Source organism: Ammodytes marinus, assembly GCF_949987685.1.
Source record: "Ammodytes marinus genome assembly, chromosome: 20".
Taxonomy (NCBI): domain Eukaryota; kingdom Metazoa; phylum Chordata; class Actinopteri; order Uranoscopiformes; family Ammodytidae; genus Ammodytes; species Ammodytes marinus.
Genome location: NC_137224.1, coordinates 143180 through 157437, shown reverse-complemented (window position 1 = coordinate 157437; position 14258 = coordinate 143180). Strand labels below are relative to the sequence as shown.

Below are 14258 nucleotides of genomic sequence, written 5' to 3'. Positions count from 1 at the left end.
CATAAGCCTTGATTTACAATCCAGGCGCAAACATCGCTGTGGATGGATGTCATACTTAATGTCATAAATACCAAACATTTTACTTAATAATATAAATAACATAAATATTACCCAGTGGGCAAAACCCCCTTTTTTTCTGAAAACAGACATGGGCTGTTGTAAAAGGTTGTTCACCAGAAATGATATCTAGGACCTTCAAGGATCACACACTGGGTGGACAACCTGGTCAACTACCTGCTGGAAAGCTACAGGGGGCCGACATAGAAAATCGGAACCATGGTTTAATGCAAGGGTAAAATTGAAAAATGTCAAATTAAATATATCATCATGAAACTTTGCAAGTTGATAAGTAAGGGATAAAGTATAGCGAACGGGTCACTTGCTAGAAATAAAGACCGACAAGCTGAACAGGAGCCCGACGCGCAGCGGAGGGCTCCTGTTCAGCTTGAAGGTTTTTATTTCTAGCAAGTGACCCGTTCGCTATACTTTATCCCGCTTATTACATGGCTACTACAAAAAATAAAGCAATTAATTTTTAGCAACATGTTGTTTTTATGGTTTTAACAGCCAAAAACAGTCCGCTACACGGTCGGAACTCACTCAGTAGCAACGGTAACTATGTCAAGCTGCGGCCAACCTAGAAGAGTTTAACAAAAAACAACTCGTTTCCCCAGCAACCCTGAGACCTTGTCTAACAACTGGAATAGTCATTGCAAACCCACTAGGTTCTTATGTAATGAAAACGTAGTTTAATACACCAGTAAATAGAAACGACCAAGGATACGACCTAGTAACGGGGGAATAGTCTGCTCGCCCCGCTAGACTGTCTGCTTCAGCTGACCGGAGGCTCCGGCTCAGCTGTTAGCTAGAGCTACTGTTTTGCTAACACAACTCAAGACTCGCACACTCTACAAATAATAATTCTAATCGGCCAATATGTTTAACAAGAGCTCCATCTAGCTAACAAGCATCATCCCCCAACATAAATAACACAATTCACGAAGAAAATGACTGCGGAACAGTTACATTGCGGGCTGCAGCCTGAAGTTACTGTCTAACTGTCAATATGCGGCCAAAGTAGCCTACTCACGTCGTGTTGACTGGAGTCCTGTCGGACATTAACCATGACTCCTGTGTTCCCTGCTCTCCTGATACATGCAAAGTCATGTTGAAAAAGTATTCCATTGTTTTCTGAACGAGTAGTAGCCCTGTTTGTAGACGTCTATCCATCAAAACTGTGACGTAGGTCCTTAGCAACGGCCCTTGACAGCGGTCTGTCTTGCTGGAAATAACAGACCTGTAGAATGCTGTGATTTACATAGGATTCTCAAAGTGCCATGTAATAACTGGCATTAACACAATGGTTTTTTGTATTGGACGTTTTTTTTTCAGAAATGTTTTAATCAATATGCAAATTTAGCATATTTCACAAATTATGCATTATACATTTGCATATCTTTCAAAACCAAAAATCTAGATATTGGCTAAAGCCAGAGTTGAAATCTTTCATCAAGCAAGGCACTCCAAGGGCGATAAACTAGGCAGTACAATTATTCTATTGTGTTTTTATTTAAGGTGTATACTCTATGTAACATGTAAGCCAAACACACATTTATCCCTCTATACAACTGGTAGACAATTGAGTATTTTCTTCTTCTTAAAATCCATGAGGCAGATTTGCAAATATAGCTTTTATATGTGTTATTTGCTATTGGAAAGATACATAATGTCTTCTTAGGATTAGAGATATATCATTTTAGTCTTTTTGCATTTAATAGATACTGACGTGTCTTAATTAATATGTCTTATAACCTTTGGTTCAACTTTTGAATCTACAGGAAATAACAAGAAGCACACAGTGGTAAACTCAGGTCACTCAACTTTATTGAATATTCTGACATTGAGTCAGTTCTATAAACATCAGCATTTTTGCTTTACATCTCAAACAATGGTGTTAACAACAATTCTCTCCTCAGAACAGTAAATTATTACTTAGTCATTAATAAGCCATTAACTGAACCCTAGGTCAGGGTTAAGGTACAGACAGAAAATAAAAGCAAAAGTATTATTCTTATATTGTATTAGGATAGCCGTTTTTAAACCCCACAATACCACACAGAATAAAAGGATCAAATTCTCAATAAACCATAAAATCCCCCTAACAACCAATAAAACATGATGCATTCAACAAAACAAGTTATGCAAAACAACTCTTATGCATGGGCTATGCTTAACTATTTCAACATACTAGTGTTGACTAAGCAAGACTGTATCAACATCTCAAACAATATTGTTAGCAACAATTCCCTCCTCAGAACAGTATCAGCTACAATACTCTAGATATTTAGGCAATAGGGATAATCTTACTCAAGACATGTCATAAATGGTTCGTAACTTTCGATTTAGCCAACGGTTACACCTAAAGAAAATTAAGTAGCACACTGTGGTGAACTCAGGTCACTCCACTGTATTGAATATTCTGTACAAGAATAGAGTAAACACAACAGGAGTTACAGTGTCATAGGAATCAACGTTGAGTCAGCTCTATTAACAACAGCATTGCGCTTAATGTCTACAAAATGGTGTTAACAATTCTTCTTTAGATCCGTGACAAATTACTGAGTCAAAAAGTCATAAATTGAACCCTAGGTCACGGTTAAGGATCAGGAATGAGACAACAACTAAATTAACAGTATTGCATTCTCTACAAATTGTTCTTTTCAAATTGCACACAGAAGACATTTTACAAATGCTAAATAGATCAACGAGTACCGTAACAACCAATCAACATGATATATTCAACAAAACAAGTTATACAAGGCAGCTCTTATGCATGGGCTATGGTATACAATTTAAACATACTAGAGGTGACAGAGAAATTATTAATCCATAAAAGGGTCTTTAACTTTTGGTCGTTTTCTTTAGCCTTTTTATTGTGTTTCTGTCTTTGATTCAAATTTATGGAATTAATTTAATCCGAAAAAAGAGATACCGTGGATATTAAAAAACATTGTCTTACATCTAACAAAACTAATTTAACAGTGATAGCCCCCTTTAAAAATAGTAAACATCAATCACCAATAGTACCCTACATCAATGCAAGGTCAGACAAAAGGAAAAAAAGACAAAATATAATAATAATGTATTCTATAAAAAACAAAGGAACAATTGTTAACTAGCAAATCAACACAAACACATTTAAAAAAAGTTATGCAATATAACTCTTATGCATGGACTCTTATTAACTTTTTCACCATACTAGTAATGACAAAGCAAATGTGTATCAATATAGACTCTTTACCTTTAAGTATAAGGAATAAGAATAGAAAGGTTCAATTAAAGTAAAATCTTTGTGATAAACCAAGTAGTGAATGTTTAAACTCAATGTGTAGCTGTAAAAGACAAGTCAGTTTAAAAAAAAGTTGGTGCATAATATCAACATGAAATAAAAAACTGACAATTACATATAGTCACTTTATCACATCCCCCACACCAATCATCCTGTTCCCTCTGGTTTTGGATGCATTTCTAAATGTGTCAAGGGGGAGCTAACATTTGGTGTAAGATGTTTTTCACACTTTAAAGCTCACATATTATGCACTTTGCTGACAATTTTATATGGTCTAAGTAGTCCCTAATACTTATTTTTTTAAATGTTTGCTGAAAAACCCGTTCAGATCATTTATTGTAGCAAGCCTCTATACCCTGATGCTCCTCTGGTCTCCGGATGACCTATATTGGTGTCTGCAGCCTGCGATCTGGCTGGCCCCTCCCACCTCTCTGCCGGGCCCTCCCACCGTCTCTGCCGTGCTCTCGTGATACTAGAGAGACACTGCGTGACTGCGAACACAGTGTTTACCCGGAGCTAAGCCGGGTAAACATGATTAAAACCAGTGAAAACAGTAGCTTCAAAGTTTGATTTCTACAGGAATAACTTCCCACCCTTTGTTGTGTTAAAAACGAGGCATTATCAAACTCCAATGGGAAAGCTAAGTTAGTGTAATAGAAGCAAACGTTGGGTGCTACATCCGAAGCTACATCTGCGCTAACGGCTAAAAGTAACACTCAGACGATTTAAAACCAGTGAAAACAATAGCCTCACATTTGGTTTCTACAGGAATAACTTTCCACCCTTTGTGGTGTTAAAAACGAGGCATTATTAAACTCCAATGGGAAAGCTAAGTTAGTGTAATAGAAGCAAACGTTGGGTGCTACTCCCGAAGCTACATGTTACAAGCTTACACTAGGTAAATAACAGGCAAACAACCATTGAGGAGATTCCTTTTAGTTTCACCGATGGAATTACTACACAAGTAGTTCCCTAAGCTTTGTCTCGTTATAAACGCGGCATTATTAAGACTGCTGTGATTAAGATAAATTAGTGGATTATGAGCAGAATGCTTCTGTGTTGGTTTATGCAACACTCTGCATGGTTTGCTGTACTATGGGCATCTTGTCGCTTAGCGGGGAAAACAACAGGGCTGTCGCTCGGAAAATTTTCCAGAGGATCTCGGGGCCGTGGACCAATAAGAAATGGGGGGAGGAGAGTTATCATAGAATACTGCACGGTGGAAGTTTCTGGTTACTAATGTGGGGGGGAAGCATGGACATATAAAGAAAATATGGGGATGTGGCTGTGCCGTCTATGACGTTATAGACGGCGAGAATTCTGACTGGAGTATATTGGGTGGGGGAGAGGTGGGGGTTTCAGAAAGGGGGAGAGTGAGAAAAGGAGAGTTTGTTATTTTTTTTGATATTTTGGCAGTCTCTAGGCACACCGTGGACCCATGGATATATTAGAACACATTTAAAAAGTGCATTTAGCATAATATGTGACCTTTAAAAGTGAAGAATATGTAATTTCTCTTATTCAGCCAGATTCAGGTACACATAACTGTAAGGCAGAATTACCATGAAGCCTGGGTAAAGAGGCTCAGTGAATTTGGTGCGGATGGTGCAGAGATGACTCAGTGTGTCGGAAGAGACAGCGTAGAAGGACAGAGTGCCAGCAGGCCAGTCCAGATACAACCCAACTCTGTTTAAGCAAGTAGACGGAAAATGAGCGCTTCCCAAGCTGGCATCATTATGAGCTGCAAACACTTGTTTCACTGCTGAAAGCTTCTGAAGAATCCAGGATGTCTTGTTTTTCCCAAACAAGCCTGGTTGACCTTTTCTTTCAACTCCCTTATATGCAACAGCTATGTGAACATAGTCATGGCCATCATTGCTCATCTCAACCTCCCAGTACTTGCGCCCCTTTAAGCCCTGTTTGCACAACACCTGAGGACATTGATCAAACCTCTCTGGATGATCAGGGAGAGCTGTCTGCTGTGCTCCAATTGTTGCCTTTTTGTTTCCCTCAGACAGATGGAGACTGTTGTGTGCAGTGTCTGGGTCCAGGGTGAGATCACAGGCATCTGAAGGAGAAAACAAAACAAAAATGTGTCATTAGACATTCTGATGGTCAATCAGGTTTCCAGAAGAGAGTTATTAGTGCAGTGTATTTGTGAGTGAAAAAGCATGGAAAATGACTTACACCAGATCAAATCACTTCTGTCTGTGATGTCCTCCACTTTAGGGAGGTCAGGCTTTGAAAAATCCTCATTGACCAGAATACCGTTCTTGTATTGGTAGATGGTTGCTCCTCTGTACTTCTTGTTTGGAAGGGATGCTACGAGGAAACGGAATCGTTTGTTGTTCTTCAGAGCTTTAGCGAGGTCTTCAAATCCTTTGGCTTTTTCTCTTATTTTCTTTATCACTTCAGCTGAGTAGTACCACTGGTCTTCAGTGTGACTTTGTACTTCAGCTGAATCCAAGTATTCGGTCATCCCACCAAGATAGGGGTCGCCACCCTCCGGGCAGATGAAAACAAAGCACAGAGCGTCTTCTACACCTGGAGCAAGAACCTCTCTGTCCAACTCTGACCGATTTTGGACAAACTTCATTCCCTCCATGGTATCTACACAGGACCTGATGACATTGATTTCTCTCTCTGTATGATCCATCCACTCATTTAGTTTGTCATTACTGAATGGCGACTTTTCTCCGTCTTCAAGGAACTTTTTTATTGAGCTCTCATCTTCTTCACCTGCACGGATGGAGGGCAGTGTATTTGCCATGGTCTTCTTGAGGCTGGATTCGTAGTAACCACACAATTCTTGGAATCTTTTCAGATCTTTTCTAATATGTGGACTGTTCTCCGCCACCTCTTCGTCCAAAGAATCGTTGCATCTCATTTCTATTTCTGTCAAACCGTCTAGAGCATCTTCAACTTTCCTCAGTAACCCAATGCTGAGCTCTCTTTTCAACTCATCAGCTTCTGTGCCAAAATGTGTCAGGGGCATCAGCCAAACCTCCATTGGAACACTGTTCTCTCCATCTTTACCCAGCAACTTTGGAAGTTCTGCATAGGTCTTCACTGCGTCTTCAAATCTTGCAGGGTTGCTGTCAAGAATGAAGTCGCCGTAGAATTTGCAGGAGAATTTATCAGTAAGGGCTTTTTCTGCATCAGTCAGCTTGATGTCAACCTTACCCTCAATACTTAATAAGGGGATCTTCTTTATCACGGCTTCCATGCTCCCACCAATCTCCCTAACGCTGCTGGACTCTAACTTCTCACTGTCAAACACAAAGACAGCACTTGCCCCATAAAGGATGCCTGTGACTACATGTGTTGCAGAGCCCTGCTTAATGAGATCCAACTGTTTGGGGTCCTGTACTTTAGGGTGAGACACTGACAACTTTTTGAAGTTGGTGGTAGCTTTGTACTGAAATGTCACCCTGCTCTGATTGTGGGATCGCTTCTTATCATTCAGATACTTGGCAGATCCTCCAACTTCAATCAGTCCACCCAAGAAACTGGCCTTCAGAGAAGCATTAACATCCAGCAAGGAGGACTTGGAATTAGTGGAGTCGGATTTTGCTATTTGAAAAACACTGTTCTGGTGAGGGCTAACAGTTGTCTTGTCTTGTAGAGTTTTATCATCCCACAATGTCAAACCTACAGAAATGGGAAAACATAAATCATCTGATTAGGCACAGAAATATTGTTGTTAATGTTAAGTCATAAAAAGCTAAGAAATTAACATTTAGATATCCACATGTTGCAGATTATTATCTTGCAGGCAGTTCCCTCAACAGCTTTCGATATGCTTCAAATCCCAAGAGACATTCTGGGCAATTTGGTTTTCCTTTTGACAACTGTTGAGGCTGTGTTCATGCATATGGCATCACACTTCCCTAAGGCTATAGTGTTTTTTTTTAACCAATTTTGGAATTTCAACTTTGACTCGTATATTAACAGTATTTAATGTGCTGTGTAATCCGCACATGTAATGTAGGGGAGAACGGGGTTATATGTCACACGGGTTGGTTGTCACAATCGTTATATCTCGGAACCAGAAGGCGCTGTCTGTTACATGTTGGTATGTAAATATCCAGAATTGGGATCAGAGGTCACCTACATAGTCCTCCTTCGAGTTAGACTGCTGAATTTGAGGTGAGAGGACTGTTTGTGTTTTTCATGTCAAATCGAAAATATTTAGCTCCTCAGTATTTTGCTTCTAGGCCTTTACATAATGGGTATATAACATTACACTTGTTATCCTAAAAAGTGTGAAGGCTAAGCCATAATTTAGATTGTTGTTAGCAAGCTAACAAGTTCTCAGATGATTGTTGGCCTTAGTGCTAGCAGGAAATTCCAGCTGGGGTTGGTTGTCACATTTTTTGGGTGGTTGGTCGTCACATGTTATCCAAAGGCTGCAGCCAGAAAAGGAACCCAATAACGAAAGAAAATGTCAAGCTGTATCATCACTGACACCCCAGAGAAGGGGAGAATAGAGCAGGAAAAGGCAAAAAGCATGCTAAAGAAAAAAAGGGCAACACAATCAGAAAGACCCAGTGCATCCCAAACTAGACCAGTTGCTAAGGCTACTGCACCCCAGTGCACTCCACACCAGCTGGGGAAGAAGAAACAGAAGATGTGTGTAGCCTAGTTGAGTAGGCTATTATTGTTAGACCTATTTGTTTTGTTCTTTATGTTGTTACATACAGAAGGCTGGTCTTAATATGGATTTCCTGTTTGTTTATTCCTTGCTCATTTTGTGTTAAGATGCATAAAGTTATTTAGGCCTATTTTTCAACTTGACAATGAAATTAAATTTTCAAATTTAGTTCTGCTTTCTTGCCTTCTTTTTAAGATTTTTTTCCCAGTAAGATAACATTGTGACAAACAACCCCATAGTGTGTGACAACCTTTGATGGTAAATTTCTTCTTTATTACAATAAGTTAGAAAAAGTGAGGGGTACATATTTCAAGCCAACACCTTAAAGACCTACGTCACCGGTTGTATGAAGGTGTATTGAACTCTGAGATCCTATGTAGTATAAATGTGCAAAAAAAATGAAATTGGATCATCCTAGCCTGAGAAAAGGCAGAAAGAGTGTTTTATGGTCTCACTGTCTAACCCTACATTTTCCTTCTTGTGACATCACAGTAAGGGTCAGGATTAACAGGACAGCTGGGCCAAGGGAAGACTGAGGGAAGACTGAGGGAAGAAAAACCTCATTCATTATATTACAATAGTGATTTTATAATGATAGAACGCTGGTTCCATATGGGTGAAGTATTCCTTTAAGCTTCAATTTAAGGTAGGAATGACTATTGAAAGATGTTTAGGTGATGAGCAATTCTCAATAGAGTAAAAAGTGTGCCTACTAGCCCTGCTCTCCCCTACTCTTTTTTCCCATTTTGGGCCCATTGATATCCATTAATACTACAGTTCCTGACCCTCCAGCGCATGATAGAAAAATGTTTTTTAAAATTATTGTTATGCTTCCCTTGCACTGATGTGATGAAAACATATTTTTCTTAAGAATGTTGTACAAATCTGTGAATATCTCCTCATGATAAGCTAACTGTCTGTTCTGTGTTTGTAGGTTATGATTAACAGGACAGCTGGACCAAAGGAAAGCTGAGGAAATACTTATAATAGCGATTTTATAATGATAGAACGCCGGTTCCGTATGGGTGAAGTATTCCTTTAAAATGTAAAAACTAGGGCTGTCAAATTAACGCGTTAATTTTGATTAATTAATCACAGACAAATGAACGCGATTAAAAAAATTAACGCAGATTAATCGCACAGATATTGCCCTTTGACCCGGTGCAAAAGAGGTGAGACGATAGCGGAGCTGCACCTGTAGTTTGCGGACACGGCCCGCACGGGATTAAAGAGTGAAGAAAGAAGCATAGAGAGGGCTCTATGGACGTTGTATGGGCTGCTCCGGGCAAATAAGCAAGAAGGTATAGGAATACGTCTTATGTTATTCCCCGCAGTGTCTGTGCATTGATTTAGTGGGTGCCTAATTAACAATGTACCTAAAATGTTTTACCAAGAGATGGCCACGACTACATTGTAGTTAAAATAGTGTTACTGTTTTATGAAATGTCTTCAGAGTTCCTGTAAGCAGAGCTGTGACAGGCAGATAGATTTAGAAATATTTAAGTCGTATGTAGTCAAAGTAAAGACTTACCTGGGATCAGTGCATCTCTCCGAGCATCATAGAGCATTCCCAGGGTGAATGGTCGACCCAGGGCAGCAATCTTCATGTTACTCGAGTCCATTTTTCCAACCTATTGATAAATGTAAAACAAAGTCACTACAAAGTCTTCAATTTGTACTCCAATTTAACCCTTGTGTGACCTTAACTTTTGTGTTACACTCAGTACCTTAGAGGACAAAAACGTCCTCTCCCTATGAACTGCCCTATGAACTGCCATAAAAACATTATACAGTAATATAATAATAATAATAATCTTATTTTTTTCAACTTTTTTTTTTACAAACCTTTTATCCCACTTGACCTCTTTACATACTGTACATATCAAATATTCATTAATTTGTAATTGCTTTTAACCCTTTACATGCAAGTTTATGTGACGAAGTGAGCCATTTTTATTTAAAAGAAACACAATAATTAAAAAATTTCTCATATAATAGATGCAAAGTGGATTTTTTTGAGTGGGATAATCAGACTCTAGGATATGTTAATGATTTGCAATAAAACTGCTTTTGATACATGTTTAGTATTTGTGCAGTCACAGATGCAAATAAATACTCACACTCGGCTCCCTAAGGACAAAAACGTCCTCTCCCTATAAACTGCCCTAAAAACATTATACTGTAATATTTTTTTTCACTTTTTTTTGAAAACCTTTTATCCCACTTGACCTCTTTACATACTGTACATATCAAATATTAATTCATTGTCAGTTGCTTTTGACCCTTTTAATTCCAGTTTCTTTGATGATGTCAACAAAGTACTGTGAACCTTGTAGCCACCTGAAAACCCACAAATTGCACCTTAGAGCTGCACACATATGCATGCGCATAAAGACACACACACACACACACATACACACACAGTAATTTCACAACAGACACAACCCTAAGGTATCCATATGGATCCACACTTTCCATTAATTTCTCATATCTTATGTTTATGCCTACAACTTTAAAAAATTACAAAAAAGTACAAAAATGGTTTTAGGGAGCATATTTGATCCTCAGAAAAAACAAGAGGAAATAAATGATTGAGCTGGTTTTTTTGATTTTAAAAATATAAAAAAATATTTTAAATTTTTTTTTTTTGGGGGGGGGGGATCCATGTGTCCTTCTTCAATAGCTTCTAATTCATCTGACACAGTCTCCAAATTATTTTTTCATAAAAAATTCTTCAGAATAAGCCTCTTAATTTTCCTCTCAAAGTGCACCAGATTCATGCATTTCACTTTAAAAAGTAAAAAAAAAATCTCCCGGAGGGGCATACTCCCAGACCCCCCTAGGAGGCTTGGGATCTCGGCTGACTACTATTTTCACCCAGCTGGACATTGGAGGCAATAACAGGAAACACTGGGTGTCTGAATGGCATTTAACAAAAGTCAATGATTTGGTCAGCCCTAACATTGGAGAAATTCTGCTTAGGGCTCCATGAAGGCTTGGGCCGGTTCTGAGGGGAAATGTGTCTGTTTAATTTGCAAGGAAAGTGTTGCCGTCAAGAAGGATTACAATTTACGAAGACACTATGAAACTAAACATCAGAGCAGCTACATGTTCTGATAAATGTGTTATTTTTGCAAAGTGGCCCTGCCCTTCGTAGATTTTTCTATATGTGGCCCTCAGTGAAAAAAGTTTGGACACCCCTGATTTAATGCTTTCAATTGGGCCATTTTTTCCATACAAGTTTGAGTTTGTAAAGTTTGGCTGTGTGTACACAAACACACACACTACATTTTCTCAATACACATATATGCACCACACACTAGTATCCCTACCAACACACTCACACCATTTAGGTTGATTATTTTCTTTCTATTGCACTGTGGGGGGCAGGACCGACAACCTGGAAAATTGCTTGTAATTCAACCCTATGCCAAATATAGGGAAATGGCTCAAAATGGTGATGGTGTTGAAAATTAAAATGTTTTGATGCTTTATGTCGAGGATGAAAGCATAAAATCATTGAAAAAAATATTTTATGCTGTAATGACAGCAGGATCAAATCAAAAAAGGCCATTTTGAATGGGAGTCAATAGGGGACAAAAATATTAGGGACATGAGTGTAACAAAAAAGTGTACAGCCTTTATTATAGATGGTACAAAGTTGCTGAGTAGAAATTCACAAAATATAAAAAAAAAAAATATTTCAGTTAACATAAGCACAGCCAAAGTTATACACAAAAAAGAGCGTAAAAAAAGTGCGAAAGGACAAAAACGTCCCCAAGAACACCTAAAGGTTAAGTAGAGTGGTGTGAGTTTATGACACTGTTAGTCAACTCTCTTTCCACACACTAAACAGACTAGGACGACAAAGATAAAAGATAAACTGTAGATACTAATCTGATAGTAAAAGTTGAATGCACACTGGTGTTCAGTTAAAGTCTTTCGATAAATCTGTTAAAGTTTCACCCCGTCTCTGTCCATCCAAGTGTTTCCTCACCTGGTGAAGTTGTGTAGATCAGCTGATCAGCTTGATTCAGAGGTGTCTTGACTTCCAACCGGAGCAGTAAGTCTGATACTCTGCGATTCTGCCAGATTATTTATACTCTTTCAGATAACTGCTCTCCCACTCGTTCCTCCCATGCTCCAGGCATGACAGAGATATCAATGCAGGAACTTGCAATCTGCAATTGAATGCATTATTCATTATTCAAGTCAAGGCCAAGATTGTCAAAAAGACAAGTTGAAACAGAATGGTGTTTTTTAATAAAATTTGCCTTACCTTTCTTTCCCTCTCCTCCCCTCATGCAAACAGTTCCGCAGCATCCAGCCTCACACTACCAAACTCAGGGACAGTTTAATGGTAAATGGACTCCACTTATATGGCCTAGCTTTTCCCTGGTATGTCACTGACCCAAAGTGCTTTACATTGTATTGTACACATTCACACACACATTCATACACCAAAATCAGCAGCTACCACTCGGGGTGCAGGCTAACTATCGGGAGCAATGTGGGGTTCTGTGTCGTGCCCAGAGACACTTTGACATGTGGAGGGGAAGCGGGGGATCGAACCACTCTCTAGAACACCTTATTCAGGTACTTAAATTACTGCATAGGCTTCCCCTGTTGATTTTTTTTTGTATTTTTTAAAATAGTATGTTCTCCTTTTATAATTTCTTCCCTGACCCAAATGCATCCCTGATCGATGAGTATGTTACGAAACATCCAGACCCCTCAGGTCATGTAGAAAGGTTTATTAATTGTTCCAAGGATTAAAACTATGGAATACAGCCCTTCAGTCAAAACAAAGAAGATGAAGCTGGAGACGCAGTATTTAAATGAGAAAAAACTCAAAGTGTCTTAAGCCCAGATAGCATAGTGGTTGATGAAAATGACTAGTACATGGGCAACCGTGGTTCGAATCTCAGTTGTGGCAAATGTTAAAATGTAATTTTTTTTTTCAGTGGAACTACGCCGTGATAATAATAAGCACAACTACTTAATACATCAGTAAATTAAAGTTGATAACATTTTCTAACAAAGTAGAACAGGTTTTGGAGGATTAAAACTAAAGTCGAGGCCAAGTCGTAAAGGAGCACAGTACAGCAGTACACAGCACAGTGTTGCTTAATAACTAAACTTGCCATGTCTTGCCTTGCCCCGCCTCTTGCCACATGCAGCATAAACTGCAGGCTCTCATTCTCTGTGTTTCCCTGTGTGCAGTCCGCAGAAGTGCTGGGTCATAGATTGGTCTCTATAGACCAGTGGTGTCCAAACTACGGCCCAAGGGCAAACCATTTTTAATTGGCACATTCTAAACATTGAATTGAATACGCAGGGTTTTTCCTGCTCTGCTCTGACATGTCTCTGAGGTGTAATTCCGGGTTCTCACAAATCGGCCACAATAGAGAGGGCTGTTTCCTGCCAGGTCAGACGGGACAAAAACACCTCAATATTGAACATTGCTTAATAATTTTTCACAAAAACAGCTCGTATAGACAGACAAGAGTCGTGGCTTTAAAGAAAGTAATGCTTTTTGTGAAAGGGATGTTTTATTAAGTTTGTTTGCAGAATACAGGTCTCCTTCGATAAAAAGTGAATGGAACGGTGTTCAACCTTTTCCCCCAAGATGGGCGTGGCCTATTTCATGCACTGTCTCTATTAGAGACTCCATATAACCAGTGGCGAACTTAGCCATTTTGGGGCTCCAGGCAAACAGTCATTTGGGGGCCCTTGCATCTAATGTACCTTATATCGCGCACACTGAGATACTCCATACAAGGGATGAACAAAAGTCACTAGCTTTTTTTCATTTTGGATGAGACTACTCAGGTACGTGTCAGAGGCTTTCTTAGCTTGGATTGGTCTAAGAGGATCCCACATCACAGAGTCAAACTGTGCCATTAACTGAACCTGACCCATGACATGTCCATTGCCTAGTCCTAGTTCATTAAGTGTGTCAGAGGGGCCACGCAGAGGAAGCTTTCTCTCTGACAGGAAGTTGATGATTGCCACTAACCTGGATAAAATTCTAGAGACCAATATGACTTTGCTTTCAATTAAATGTGTTGTTTTATTTTTTAAATACACAGTGAATTACAAAATAGCATGTGTCCACAGAGTCTAGGCCTATTTGAAATAAAATCTTCAAATATAAAAAAAATAAATTAGGTTATAACCCTGCCTTCTTTAAGCATGGATAGTAGTGACTAAGTGTGCAGGGGAGAGAGAAATATACACAGATAGAAGGAAGAA

General features: G+C 39.0%; 1 protein-coding gene and 1 long non-coding RNA gene across 2 annotated transcripts in view; both read right to left on the bottom strand.

The window, feature by feature from the left end:
- Positions 1-14258, bottom strand: part of LOC307266576 — a 239153-nt gene that overhangs the window by 166971 nt on the left and 57924 nt on the right. The gene's annotated exons all lie outside the window — the stretch shown is intronic.
- LOC307267356 (stonustoxin subunit beta-like) lies at positions 1868-12132 on the bottom strand. The gene is made up of 4 exons (XM_080049669.1): positions 12001-12132; positions 9535-9634; positions 5537-7000; positions 1868-5417 (listed from the first exon to the last, which is right to left on the bottom strand). The coding sequence occupies exons 2-4, from the start codon at positions 9623-9625 to the stop codon at positions 4867-4869; spliced, it is 2106 nt and encodes a 701-aa protein (XP_079905795.1). The 5' UTR covers positions 9626-9634; positions 12001-12132; the 3' UTR covers positions 1868-4866.